Here is a 12,773-nt window from a genome sequence, read left to right on the forward strand (position 1 = left end):
AGCTGAGACAAAAATAGTATAATTAGGGAAAATGCGTTTCATTTACAGACGCATTTATCAAAGTTAAATACACAGGGTGCAAACATTTTTTAACCTACTTAAAAAAAGAGGAGGTTCTCAGTTAGTCGGTTTTTGTAGCCGATTCAATATTATTTATATATTTTTTTTTGCTTTTTAGTTCTGTGTGTGTGTTTTAAGGCAGTTTTATTTTTATTAAAAATATTCTACGATTTCGACGATGAACTAGAAGATTTTACGATTGAAAAGAGTGAGATGAAAAGTTTAATTAAGTGACATTATTTAGACATAGTCACGAAACATTCTACAGTAAAATAATATACTTACACACTACTTTACCTCACACTTTACTTAAATCGAAAAATGTGTTAAAATTATTAAAAAAACGTTATTGACCACTGACATTGGGTAAATGGTGCATAACGCAATAACCTCAAAGATACTGACGCATTAGCAAAGTTCTCATAAAATAACATGCAAAGACTTTAAATGGAATAATTCTAAAAATGTAGCATTTTAATGAAAATTTAAATTCAGGACATGTGAACCAACTTATACTGATCGTATTTAATAAAAAATAAACAACAAAACCCTAAAAGAAATGAGGATGTAAATGATTTTGTTTCATAACTCAAGCACTGCTAAACTCTGGTGTGGTACAAATTTTAAAATTGCCGACATCTTGAAAACGATTCACTGAGACGCCCTCTATGTTACGGGTTGTTCTCCAAGTAGTTCAAGTTCTATTACTAGATGGCAGGAGCTGTTGTAACTTACGCTGTTTAAAAGATAACTCAAATAAACGCAATAACCCCATAGTCGTTTTACCTCAGGTGCCTTATGTCAGAAGGCAACGTTGGATTGATGGCTGTCAGTCAATCTAAAATTAAAAAAAAGGAAGTACCCTGTAGGTTTTGATTCACTTGAGTTTCAAAAATTTGCAGCATAAACGGCTGCATCTTTTGATTGCGTTGGTTGGCTTAGAAGTTTGATTTTTTCACAGCTCCAAGGACATCTCAGTATTTGATATAAATTACAGCTTGATACCTCCACGCGCTCCCGAGAAAAAGGGTCTTGACAGACAGACAGACAGACGTTTTTTTCCTTTTGAGGTACGGAACCCTAAAAAAACATTGCTGGAGCACTTAAGCTCTTCAGCAATGTTTCATACAAATTCCATTGCATCATTTTTTTTAACCCTGTAAGAAATAGGGACCTACACTTAAGGAAGAGGAAATGGTGAAAGCGACTGTACACAATTTGGCTTCATTTAGAAATCATTTCCGACCTATACTACCTACTCGTCCCACAGCTGGGCACAGGCCTGCTCTCAAAATAAGAGGCAGTTTCCACGATGTGTACCAACAGATTTCCTCACGATGCTTTCTAATACCGTAAAGTTCGTGGTAAATTTTATGAAATCAACATGAAAAAAAAAAAGAGGTGCGAGCCGGAATTTGAACCTACAATCCCCTGCTTGAGAGGGCATTACTCAAATAAGTAATTTAACGAGGTAGTCTACTTTTTTAGCGGCTATAAAAGAAAAGCAAATAGATACACGTCTATCAAAGTTCCAATTAGATCTGGCAGCTCTTCCTAACCAAATTAATGCCGTCCATTCATTAGCAAGCGTGCAGTCATCGTGCCATTCAATGCATCCATTACGCGGGCAAGACAAGCAAGAATTGATGGTTCGCGAAGATTATTTATTATGGAAGTGACTGGGCATGTTTTAAGAACATTTTTACTCAGAGTTCCCAATTACCTAGTTATGATTGTATGTAGGTATGTATGTAAACTCTTTATTGTACAAAAGAAAAGAAACAAAATACAATTGAGATACTTTTACAAAGGCGGACTTATACCTTTAAGGAATCTCTACCAGTCAACCTTTGTGTGGATGAGAGAAGCAATCAGTTGGGGACCGACAAAGTGAGTTAAAGAGTCGAAAATACGGTATTTGACTATTTTGTATGTGTTTTATAAACTAAAACTACACAATGCCTGTTATCAAATAGAGAAACAATTTTAAAGCTACCTTTACAAATAACAAAGTTATAAAGGTTTGAAATTCAAGATACTTGCTGCATAGAGAAAATCGTTTGAGAAAGAGACAGGTATATAGATTTTAAAAAAATCACTATAAATCCAATTTTCAACCGATTTAAGTTTTCTCTTCGCTAAACACTATCTGTGCATCTATATTTTCGTAATAATATTAAGATATAGCAAATTCAGGAGTTGTCAAATACCGTATTGTGGAAGCTGCAATACAGTGATTTAAAGAAATAGGTATAATACATAAAGTAATCAAAAACAAATAAACTGCTACATACAAATAAATAAATAAACTACTACTTATATATACCTAACTATAATACATTCATGGGTTACAAGATTTTTACATGTCTTATATAGTGATGTGCCACAACCAGTAATCACCGAAAACTTTCGGTAGGTAAGTATCTATTTATACGTATAAAATTTTAAAATATGAACGGATCTGTGACATAGATACTTAATAACACACGTAGGGCACTTAAGACATTCTAAAAAAGGTAAAATGGGTCCAAAATGCCACCGTTTAGGAGACATTTCGACTTTTTGTAGATGTTGATGTTTAAATTTCATTTGATTCTAAGCAATTCTGCCTAAAAGCTCAATGCTTATGGAAAGTAGAACATTGAATGTTTTCATTTTATTTTTGTTTCCATAAAATATTATGTTTTACGTATTATTTGCAAGAAGGTCGAAAACCGAAATCAGAGAGCAGCACTATTCGTATTATGCTGGTCACATTATTTTTACATTTGACATTTCATATTGTCACTTTAGTATCTTGGTTTAATAAATAGAGTATAACAAAAGAAAAAATACATATTTTTTGAAAATCTAACAGACGCGACGGACTGATTAAATATTTTTAGGAATTTAGTCTACTGTGTCTTTGCTCAGTGTTGAAGGAAGGAACCAATCCAGTGCTTGCTTAAATTGTCACTTTGGATTAAGATGGCAATTAAACGTTGGAAAGTTTTGAACATGAATAAGCCCATAATCCAGGCTTAGACGCCAAATGAGAGTACCATCTTTGGTTTAATGACCCGTAGTGTTATTAAGGATCTGGTATAATTACTCTTTTGATCGATTGAGCAATGCTTCTAAAACTAACTAAAGTACTCAACGAGTATTAGATATTTTGTATGCACTGAAATTAAACTCTGACAGATTCATCTGCAAAATAAATAAAATAAAAAACATTTTACAAAGTAAAGGAGTCATGTGCCAATCAGTTTTTAAATAAAATGCTTTTTTTTATAAAAATATTAAAATTTATTTTTATACATACAATTGATATGTTAGTTTGTTACTAAGATAACAATATTGAATACCTACAAGTACTTTACAATTCGAGCATACTGGTACGCTTAATACATTTTGTTATTTACAAGTTTTAATAAAAAATACATTTTAGAAAGTTGTGACCAACCGCATTTGGTAAGCTTAACTTAATTTGCGTTTGTCAGACGCGGGCAGATTTATTTTAGTATAAGTAGCTGTTCACTTATTCCATAAAAAAATGAAATCAAACGATACATTTTTTGTTCATTTTCGCGTGTCATTTTGCATCTTACATGCAAAGTTACAGGTCTGAACACAAAATGAAACGAAAGTGACCATAGAATGAAAGAAAAATGAATGAAATTGTTAATTATTGCATATATTGTTTGTTTATAAATAAAAATCGTTAGAGTGTTTTGAATAAATCACCTATTATTAGCAATCACTCTAGTGGAAGTTTATTCGAGTGAACCGTCACCGTTAGATATTAACTTAACCTCTTAAGGCTCAAGGGCCTAAATTTAGGACATACCTACGCCAAAGCTAATGTCAACTTCACTAATTGACATCAGGATGGCTTTGCTGCTCCATGACGTCACTTTCTTGGATATATCATGTGCAGAATATTCTGTGGAGATTTTGTTATTAAGATTTCAAATTCTAATGATCAAAATTTGACGTGGGTCTTACGAGGTTAAGGTTAAGACAAATTTTACTAGATTCACATTTCTCCCTCTATAAAAAAAGGACTTGAAGGAAACTCTTAACGTCAAGTAAAAAAATTGGAAGATACCTCAAAAATATAAATTATGAATTATTTTGTGATGTTACATAAATTATTATTGAAGTAAGGTCCATACTCATGAATAAGTAGTCGAGGTATGTCGAACATGTTTCAAACCAATGCGTTGTTCTTTATGAAGGACAAATACCTACTTGTAACATTCATAATTGTGATGACGATTTGTTAATTTTCCGCCGCCGACGGTTGCGCCGAGTAGCCGAACTAAGAGAGCATAGGTACATTACACAGGAACAGTCACACCTGCATTTAATATCTGCCACGGCGGAGCGTGCAAAAATATCTGACACGTCCTTCCGGCCCTAGAAATACGAGTCGAAGCTTGTGTCACATATTGGTGCTGGTGACTGAACAAAATAATTGCAATTTTCATGGCGATACGTGTGACAATGACAAGGGGTAAGGGGGGGCTAATAATACTTAAAATTGGTGTGCTTCACTTACCGGCTTACCATTCGAACAGAACATGATAAAAAAAAATTGGTGCGAAACATGTCGGGAATACCTCGACTACGTGTATATGTGTGTATTATTTTAATAATTATGTCTGTATTTCGCTGCAGTTTTCTATAATAATATTGTAAAGAGCAAAGATTCGGTTCGGGGCGCTAGTATTACATATTTTAACATGCGTAACATCAGTTAAATCTCGTCCCACCTCCATGTAAGAAAAAATAAAGACATGTCCAAATCGCTACGCCCCCAAATCGTCTTACGTAATAAATGAACAGATTCTAACAGCTCTGAGATTTTTCTTTTATGGGCAAGGAGAAACTTTTTTTTTACATAATGAAGTATTTACTTACATTAAAATCAAGAACAAGCTCAATAGTTTGATTTTCATATAGGATTCAAATAGTTTCTAAATAATCTTCTAATAACACAAAACATCAGTTAGTGGAATGTTATTCTTACAACAATTAGTAGATATAATAATCTAACTATAAACAGTCTTAGGAGTACAAACATATTTAGTACATAATTTTTCTAAGTACTTAACCACTTTTATTTTTTAATAAAATCTAAACACATAATACAACTACGGTAAATAAATGCAACAGTAAGCGAACTTTGTTATTTATGAGTAAATATCTCGGAAAATTAATACAACATTAAGCTAATATAGTAATATATAACAGTGCTTTATTAGTGTACAGTAAAGTTTTGCCGATACTATTCAACCAGCGGCAGTCTTTCCTTGGCCGTTAGACGGGGAACCTATGGCACTAGACTATATATAATACATTCTTAGAATTTATCCATGATTCTCACTTTTGAGTAGCGTTTTTCAGTTTAAAAAAAACTGAACAATTAGTGATAGGACACAGCTTAAATATTTTAGTTTTATAGAGCGAACGGACGCAACGTGTCTTAAGTTATAAAGTAAGAACGAGACGGGGAGATCGTGGATAATGGAACGTGCGAGGTCATTCAGATAGGGGACAAAACGCGTGTAACGAACAATTTCAATTCCAAAAAAGGATCTCATCATCACCATATCATTTGCGAGACGTCCTCTCTTGGACAGAGTACTCCCCATAGACCTCCAGTTGCTTCAGTTGAAAACCTGCAGCTTTAACCAGTTCATCCATCCATCTCGTTGGTGGGTGGACTTCCTACGCTGCGCTTGCCGATCCGCGATCCCCATTCGGGAACTTTTCGACCCCGCCTACGTCACTTCAACGAGCTAATTCGCTTGGCTACGTCGGTGACCCTCGTTCGTCTACTTATCTCCTCATTTCTGATTCAGATTCAGACCCGTGTGGTGTCGGGTTAGAATTATACCTCTCCATTTCTTCCGTGGATGTCGTAAGAGGCGACTAAGGATATAGGTGAAGGTATACCGTAGGCGACAGACTAGCAACCTGTCACTATGGTACCTTTTTTTTTTTGTTAAACTTTAAACGTAAAATTGCTAAAAGTGGCTCCAAAGCGGTAACGTTTCGTGTGCTCTGCCTACCCCATTTGGGATAAAGGCGTGATGTTTATGTATGTATGTATTTCTGATTCAACGAAGGATCACGGTAGTTATGAAATAAAACAGTTCAAAATAACAGGGTACGATCTTTACTTCAGTAAAGCTCAAATAATTATGATGCGTCATTTCGTAACAAAGTAACTGCTTGTGCTCGCGCGTTGTTGCTTTGACAGTTATTGCGGGAACTAGTAGATCTTCAACAATCATCCTGTACAGTTTAACAGAAAGAAATGGTGAATGTAATAGTGATTTCGATTGCGCTAGCTACTGGCAAGGTAGTTACTGCCATACCTTGAAACCGTTGCCGTAAATACCGGTAGAGTAGCGGTATATACAGGTATTTTACCGATACTAGGGCTTGATACTGGTATCAATAATACCGGTATTAAAGCTGTACGGTTTTCCATCGAGAAGAGTCGGATCTCAATCGGAATACGACGGCATCCGAAGTGACAACCAATTATTGTATTAAATTAGTCACATTTCCATATCCATTCTTCTTCTTCTCTCTTAAAATATGGCGTTTCTGTCCTAATTAATAGGACAATTTCGCCAGTGTCAAGGTAAACTCTTTGAGAGGGACGTTGTACGGTGATTGTAGTTTTTGCAACTTGATAGTAAAATTCCAGAAACCACGTGGAGACAACTTGCGCATTAAAAAATGTCAGACAAGAGAGCAATATAGAATTTTGTGATCACTGTTCACTGTTAAGGTTAATCGCCGCATAAAACACTATCAAAATTATACTTCAACTAGCCAAAGAAACAGAAATAGCAAAATTAGATATTGCCTACAACCGCCATGTTCGAATGCTACAAAATCGAATCCTCTTCATATCCATTAATATGGAACTTTACTATTTAGTGTCAAATGTCAAAATAAAAAAGACATCGGTACAATGAGTACTGAAACTAATTGAGAGAGCGCGATAAATACGAACTTTTCCGATAAAAATGATGAAAAACCATCATACACTACATCTGTATATACCGGTATTTTTCCGTTATTGTGGAACCAGCGCTTCAAATCGGTACCAATTATACAATAATACCGGTATAAACCGGTATTTTGGTACCGGTTACTACAAAGTGCCAAATTCTAACTTCGTATCTTGCCCTCCCGCTGGCGAAAATATTATAATGCGAGAGTGAGAGGGACGGTACGTTACGGACTTCCATTTTCGAATTTCGTAGTAGCCCCTTCTGGCTAACTCTGACGGAACGATAGTACTAATTTCCTAGCTGGCAACCCTTACAGCTCGTCTCGATGTCTCAGCTTGAGCGCGAGGTCGTCGTGCTGGAACCACGTGGCGTACACTTTGTAGGGGTCCGGCGAGGAGTGCCGGTGGAACGAGACCGGGCGGTCGCGGCTGAGGACTTCGCGGGGGTAGTCTTGAGGTCGCGCCTGGAACAAACACATTGTCACTACAGGGGGAAAGTAACAAGCAGCCAGTGTCGCAATAAATCGTTGATTTACGATAGCACTATTTCTTTATAAACAAATGGGATGTCCCAATTTTTGACAACGTATAATAAATCGAAAATCATTTGGAGAAATAGGCTTTGTGAAGCGTTTTCAGAAATCAGATTCCAAAATATGATAAACTGAATTAAATTAACAAAATTTAAGTAATGACTTTCATTTGACCCCTGCAGTGTCCCGTCACAACGGCAGTTGTAAAGCAGGTCTAAACTGTGAAGCAAATTAACAGTTTGAAATGTTGCTGTCCTTCTTATAATAGCCAAGATTGACAAAGATAGAGTTTTAATCACATGATGCTCACCCGGCTTTAAACAGTTGTCAGTGACAAGAAAAATCAGTAGGTAATGCCACAGATTATGTTATGTACGACCTGAATTTTTCTAGGCAATGGAACGTGTCTGTCTCACTGTGACGTCATCCAGCGTATTTCGTAAAAAAATGTAAAAAATGTAATACTCATCCAAATTAAAAATCGATGAAAATGGTACCTTAAAATATTCTATTCTTTCCAAAAATAAAATAAAAACTATAGTTTATTTTTTTTGGTGCATCCCAATTACTGCTCACCCGCGAACTAACAGCTACGTCATACCATACAACAAATGGGTGTTCATGCAGTTATAGATCCGTTATTGACAATTGAATCACAAAAAAATATCTTATATGAAATTTCCGTTATAATAGACGGTAAAAAATTTGTTGTTTCACGTAAAATACTACTAAGTCTCCTGTATCTATATCGATACTGGTGGTACATTTTTCGACCTTCAGAAGTAGCTATGTATAAACAAAATCAAAGATATTTTTCACCTCAGCACCTAGGCAGGTTGCTATGAAAAAAAGTGAGAAAAATGCGATTTGCAAATTCAAATTAAAATATCTTTATTTTGCGTAAAAATATTGTATATTTCACACGAGACCCAAGTATTTTTCAACTAACCTAGAATCACTCGCTAAACTCGGCTCGTGATTCAAAATTCTGCTCTCTTGTTGCACAAATAACTATTGACATTGACTCTGGTTACCTGGTGGAAGAGCGGCGAGTGTGTGAGCGGGACGCCATACTCCCTCGCGCAGGCGCCGAGCGTCATGTCTTCGGGCGCGCTCGCCGACACGCACACGCAGCGCGAGAGAACCGCCGCCGCGGACACGCTGAGAGCGACGCCGCCGCCGCCCGTTAAGTAGTCGTAACCTGATTGGAGGTAGACGTAGCTTATTGAATCAGACGTTACCTTGCAGAGGTCCATATCAATAAACTACAACAATGAGGGCTATCGTTTTTTGTCTTTCTAGATGGCGCCACTGATGCGTGAGGTTTTAAACGTGGCTTTCAAAGTCTGTTATTACGGGGTGAAAACAAAGTTTACATTAAATCATATTTAATACACCTTAAAACCGTACCGTAAAATATCGAGCAACCGCAGTGTTGCGTAGTCCGTTTTCGTTAAAGTTTCCGAAGACAAAACTGTTTCAAAACACAGACATTAATTGCCCCGTAACCCATAATTGCCATAATTAATTTCAGGTAATGCAAAATATTCACAAAATTATTCTAATTCTAAATAAACCCGCGTAGCTCACCCAAAAACTATGAGATCTGACATTTCGGAGACCTCACGCTACACTAGCGCCTCTAGCGGTGAATTCATACGCGATAGCCCTCATTACTTTGCTTATCTGCAACTTTAAGATCGCTAAGTCTATGCAACAAATGTGGGTTCATACAGCTCCACCAACTCCAGACTGTAAGAACACGCACAAATCACACAAACCTGACTATTACCATCTCCACACAACACTGTTGCGTTACGGACAACACAGCCGTTCACTATGCTACCGGATTTTAGAGCAATTGTTGAGATTTTTTCCAACATTTGGTAGCATTCCGCTTTTCTGCTCAGAGATACCGCCGAAGTAAGGGGCGGGAGGAGCAAACGCCGACAAAAACCGTGTCAGTAAAAAGTTTGAAACAATGACAGTTGACATTTCGCTTTTTTTTTAAATATGAATCGCACAAAAAACCACTGTACGACAGGGAATAAAAATTGAAAAGCTGTCGTTCCTCGCTCTTTACAAAAACAGCCTGCATCTCTTCAAACAAACTTTACTTACTTACTTGGAATTGAACTTACCTTTGCCAGCGATGTCTTTGCTGACATATCTATAACCGTACCGCTCGCCGATGGCCGCGTAGTCGTTGCCACCACGGTAACAGCTTAGCACCTCGCACAGCCTCTGGACGCTGGAAACGTAGCTTGTCAGTGTACGCATCAAAAGGTGAAAGAACCTCGGTAGTATGGTATAGTCTTGCATTAAATATCTGTGACAGCGGAGTGTGCACACACGACCTACCGGCCCTATACTTCGTTTTTATTTAGCATTAGAAAAAGGGTAAACAATCTTGACGAGTCTTCTTATCGGAAAACGTTTAAAATAACAGTACCTATTACTTATGATACCAAAAGGATGTAAATGATCATATGTCCTTGCTAATTGTTACTATTTGCTGTGATTATTTAGTGTTTTTCAATAAAAAGACACGTCAAGATCGCTTGCCTTCTTTTGAATTCTAGAAAAAACGAAGTATAGGTAGAATTAGATACGTATCAGATATTCATGCACGCTCTGTTGTGTTAGATATTGGTGCTGATGTCTGTACGCCTGTTTAACGAAATCTAAGATTACTTACAACTATAAAAGATTTTCATGTTACCAGACGGGGTTCAAACCCGCCCCTTTTGTGGCCAAGAGGTTTCATGCCAACTAGACCACGGGATATCCCGACAAACAAACAAAAACTTATTGTTAATACGCCAATAATGACGTGTGGCCATCGCACCTGTCATAAGTCACGTACACTCCTACATTCCAAATTAGTTGGAAAAGGGTCCACATCGACTCGCATATTGATGAAAGTTAAGATAATGTTTGTCATAACTCTTTGATTATCTGAATTTATAAATTTTTCAGAATTGTTATAAAACAAACCTAAATAAAACTATAGAGTTTTAGTTATAGAAGACAATTTCGTTAGGAAATAAATTATGACCAACACAAATTATGTACATTATGCCTTTCAAAAATTATGCAACTAGATGCTTCATTAGAATTAGTTGAAAAGGCAAGAAATTATTACTTTCTTTTACAATGAAAGATTTCGTGGAGCAAAAATTACCCAAGTATAGTGTCGTCATCAGCGAGGAAAATCCACTTGACGTGCGGCATGCTGCGCGCGCGGTTAACAGCCTCTTTCAAAATGACCATCGTTTTGTCACAGTGGCCGGTGCTCGTGTTCGGAACGCCGGTGTCCACCGCTGGGAGGGATGGGTCTGAAAATAATATCTGGTAGAAATATCTCTAATATTTCTCGAGTCCTGACCACGGCCTCTACAATATGGTTGAAACATGGAGTAATATAGCAATATAGTGGCCATGCTTTAAACCAAAACGACTTATGATTCAAATACGAATCATTTTCGAGTTTGCAAATAAACGTGCTTGTTGGTTGGTTAAAATTCAGAAACAAGGTAGGGATTGGTTTGCGCGCGTGATGCAAGATCAGATGCATGACAAATGACGCGCAGAACACGGATTTAAGCCCCGCCTACTAGGACACGCAAGGCCATTTTTTCTAACGCAGTTACAATTCCTGACTTATTATTTATTCATAGTTCGTGTATACCACGCGCCATATCAATCTGCCTAAAAGTTCATTACTTAATACTCAGTTTTGACGCATTTTTGAGATACATTTTTTATGCGACGTCTTTAGGTTACTCCCGGATTGTGTTCGAATCGCTTAACGGTATAGTGCCTATTCAATTATTGGAATTATACTTTATAGTTTTTGTGGTACTAGTCGGGGCAATGAACTTTTAGGCAAAGTTGGGCGGCGAAAGGTATAGACTAACTTATCATAAAACTTAACAAGTATGTTACTAACAAAGCTTTGTCCCTTTCTAGGCAATACAAATGTCGAAGTGACAGATAAGACAAACGAATTAGCGGCATTAACTAAATAGTTTGATTGCGTAGAATAAGGTTAATCACGAACGATTTATTGCTCAAATTACCAAATTAAATTAATTAAGATAGCTAAGCTGAAATGGGACTGGGCTGGACACGTCTGTCACGTGCACCCACAGAGGTGGACTTGCAGTCAATTGGTGGTCACTGGAGAACTGCTATAGACGGCGAGGTAGACCAAGAAGCAGATGGCGGAACGTTTTGGACGCGTATGCAAGGGATTGCTCTGACATTGCGCCAGACCGGGAGCTGTGGAAGTCAAGAGGAGAGGCCTGTTCCCAGCAGTGGCATACTTTACCAGGCTAGTTAAAAAAAAAGTTACGAGTGAGAATCGCAAAACTTTAAAATATTACAGGATTATCTATGTTTGGATTCCTTACTTTACTACAAATTATCGCACGTAAAAAGAGCTCCTGGCGATATACTTGTGCAGCGAGCGCAATACGGACCAAATTAGCGGCGGAGCAGTGGGGGACGCGGGAGGGGGCGACACGCCATTGGATTGTTAGTTGACAGATGCGCATACGTATCCCTACCACCACCACCCAGAGCACTTTTTACGTGCGTTGACTTATACTTCGGTATGGTCTTCAAGTCTTACCAGTCTGGTCGCTGAAGAACAGCAGGTTTGTGACGTGGCGGCCCCAGGTCTTCTTCACGACTCTGGCGCGGGTGGCGTGGAAGCTGCTCCACGTCTTCACCGCGAACAACACGGACTCCTCCGGAATTGGACTGCCCTGCCGATATTCACAACTTTACTATGAAGGATCTAAGTCCAAGGGCGGATCCCGGGGGTACCCCCGACCCTGGGTCTAGGTTCTAGGACAAGAGTAGACATTTTTGTAAACTCATTTATTTTATTAACATTAACTAGCCGTTACCAGCGACTCCGTCCGCTTAGAATTCGGTTTTCACTATCCCGCGGGAACTATGCAATTTTCCGGGATGAGAACTATCCTATGTCTTTTCCCGGGACGCAAACTATATCAGCCTTATCATAAAAAGTTAGAGCCTCCTTGAAGCTCCTTGAAGGCCCAAGCTAAAAAACATGATTCATAAACGTCTGTTAGCGCTAATCAGTCGATCAAGGCTGCTAAAGTTAGAGACCGTAGACCCTCCTTTATCTC

The 12,773-nt window shown here is 37.7% G+C and overlaps 2 protein-coding genes and 1 long non-coding RNA gene across 6 annotated transcripts in view; 1 reads left to right on the forward strand and 2 right to left on the reverse strand.

Annotated features, from left to right (window-relative positions):
• LOC141427664 (beta-1,3-glucosyltransferase-like) overlaps positions 1 to 439 on the reverse strand; it is a 6,815-nt gene extending 6,376 nt beyond the window's left edge. Inside the window, exon 1 of the mRNA XM_074087264.1 lies at positions 422 to 439. Coding sequence (XP_073943365.1) covers positions 422 to 439 — 18 coding nt within the window. The remainder of the gene's footprint in view (positions 1 to 421) is intronic.
• Positions 1 to 4,813, forward strand: part of LOC141427927 (uncharacterized) — a 13,919-nt gene extending 9,106 nt beyond the window's left edge. Inside the window, exon 2 of the long non-coding RNA XR_012451386.1 lies at positions 4,481 to 4,813. This is a non-coding gene — a long non-coding RNA (uncharacterized lncRNA). The remainder of the gene's footprint in view (positions 1 to 4,480) is intronic.
• A 1,191-nt stretch (positions 4,814 to 6,004) lies between these two features.
• Positions 6,005 to 12,773, reverse strand: part of LOC141427925 (beta-1,3-glucosyltransferase-like) — a 111,754-nt gene continuing 104,985 nt past the window's right edge. For all 4 annotated transcript variants that reach the window (XM_074087529.1, XM_074087532.1, XM_074087531.1 and 1 more), the window contains 6 exons: positions 12,248 to 12,383; positions 10,796 to 10,949; positions 9,753 to 9,862; positions 8,646 to 8,812; positions 7,394 to 7,542; positions 6,005 to 6,345 (listed from right to left, as the gene is read on the reverse strand). In XM_074087529.1, the coding sequence (XP_073943630.1) occupies positions 6,168 to 6,345; positions 7,394 to 7,542; positions 8,646 to 8,812; positions 9,753 to 9,862; positions 10,796 to 10,949; positions 12,248 to 12,383 (894 nt within the window). In that variant the 3' untranslated portion in view covers positions 6,005 to 6,167. The remainder of the gene's footprint in view (positions 6,346 to 7,393; positions 7,543 to 8,645; positions 8,813 to 9,752; positions 9,863 to 10,795; positions 10,950 to 12,247; positions 12,384 to 12,773) is intronic.

Source organism: Choristoneura fumiferana, chromosome 5 (genome assembly GCF_025370935.1).
Source record: "Choristoneura fumiferana chromosome 5, NRCan_CFum_1, whole genome shotgun sequence".
In the NCBI taxonomy this organism is placed as follows: domain Eukaryota; kingdom Metazoa; phylum Arthropoda; class Insecta; order Lepidoptera; family Tortricidae; genus Choristoneura; species Choristoneura fumiferana.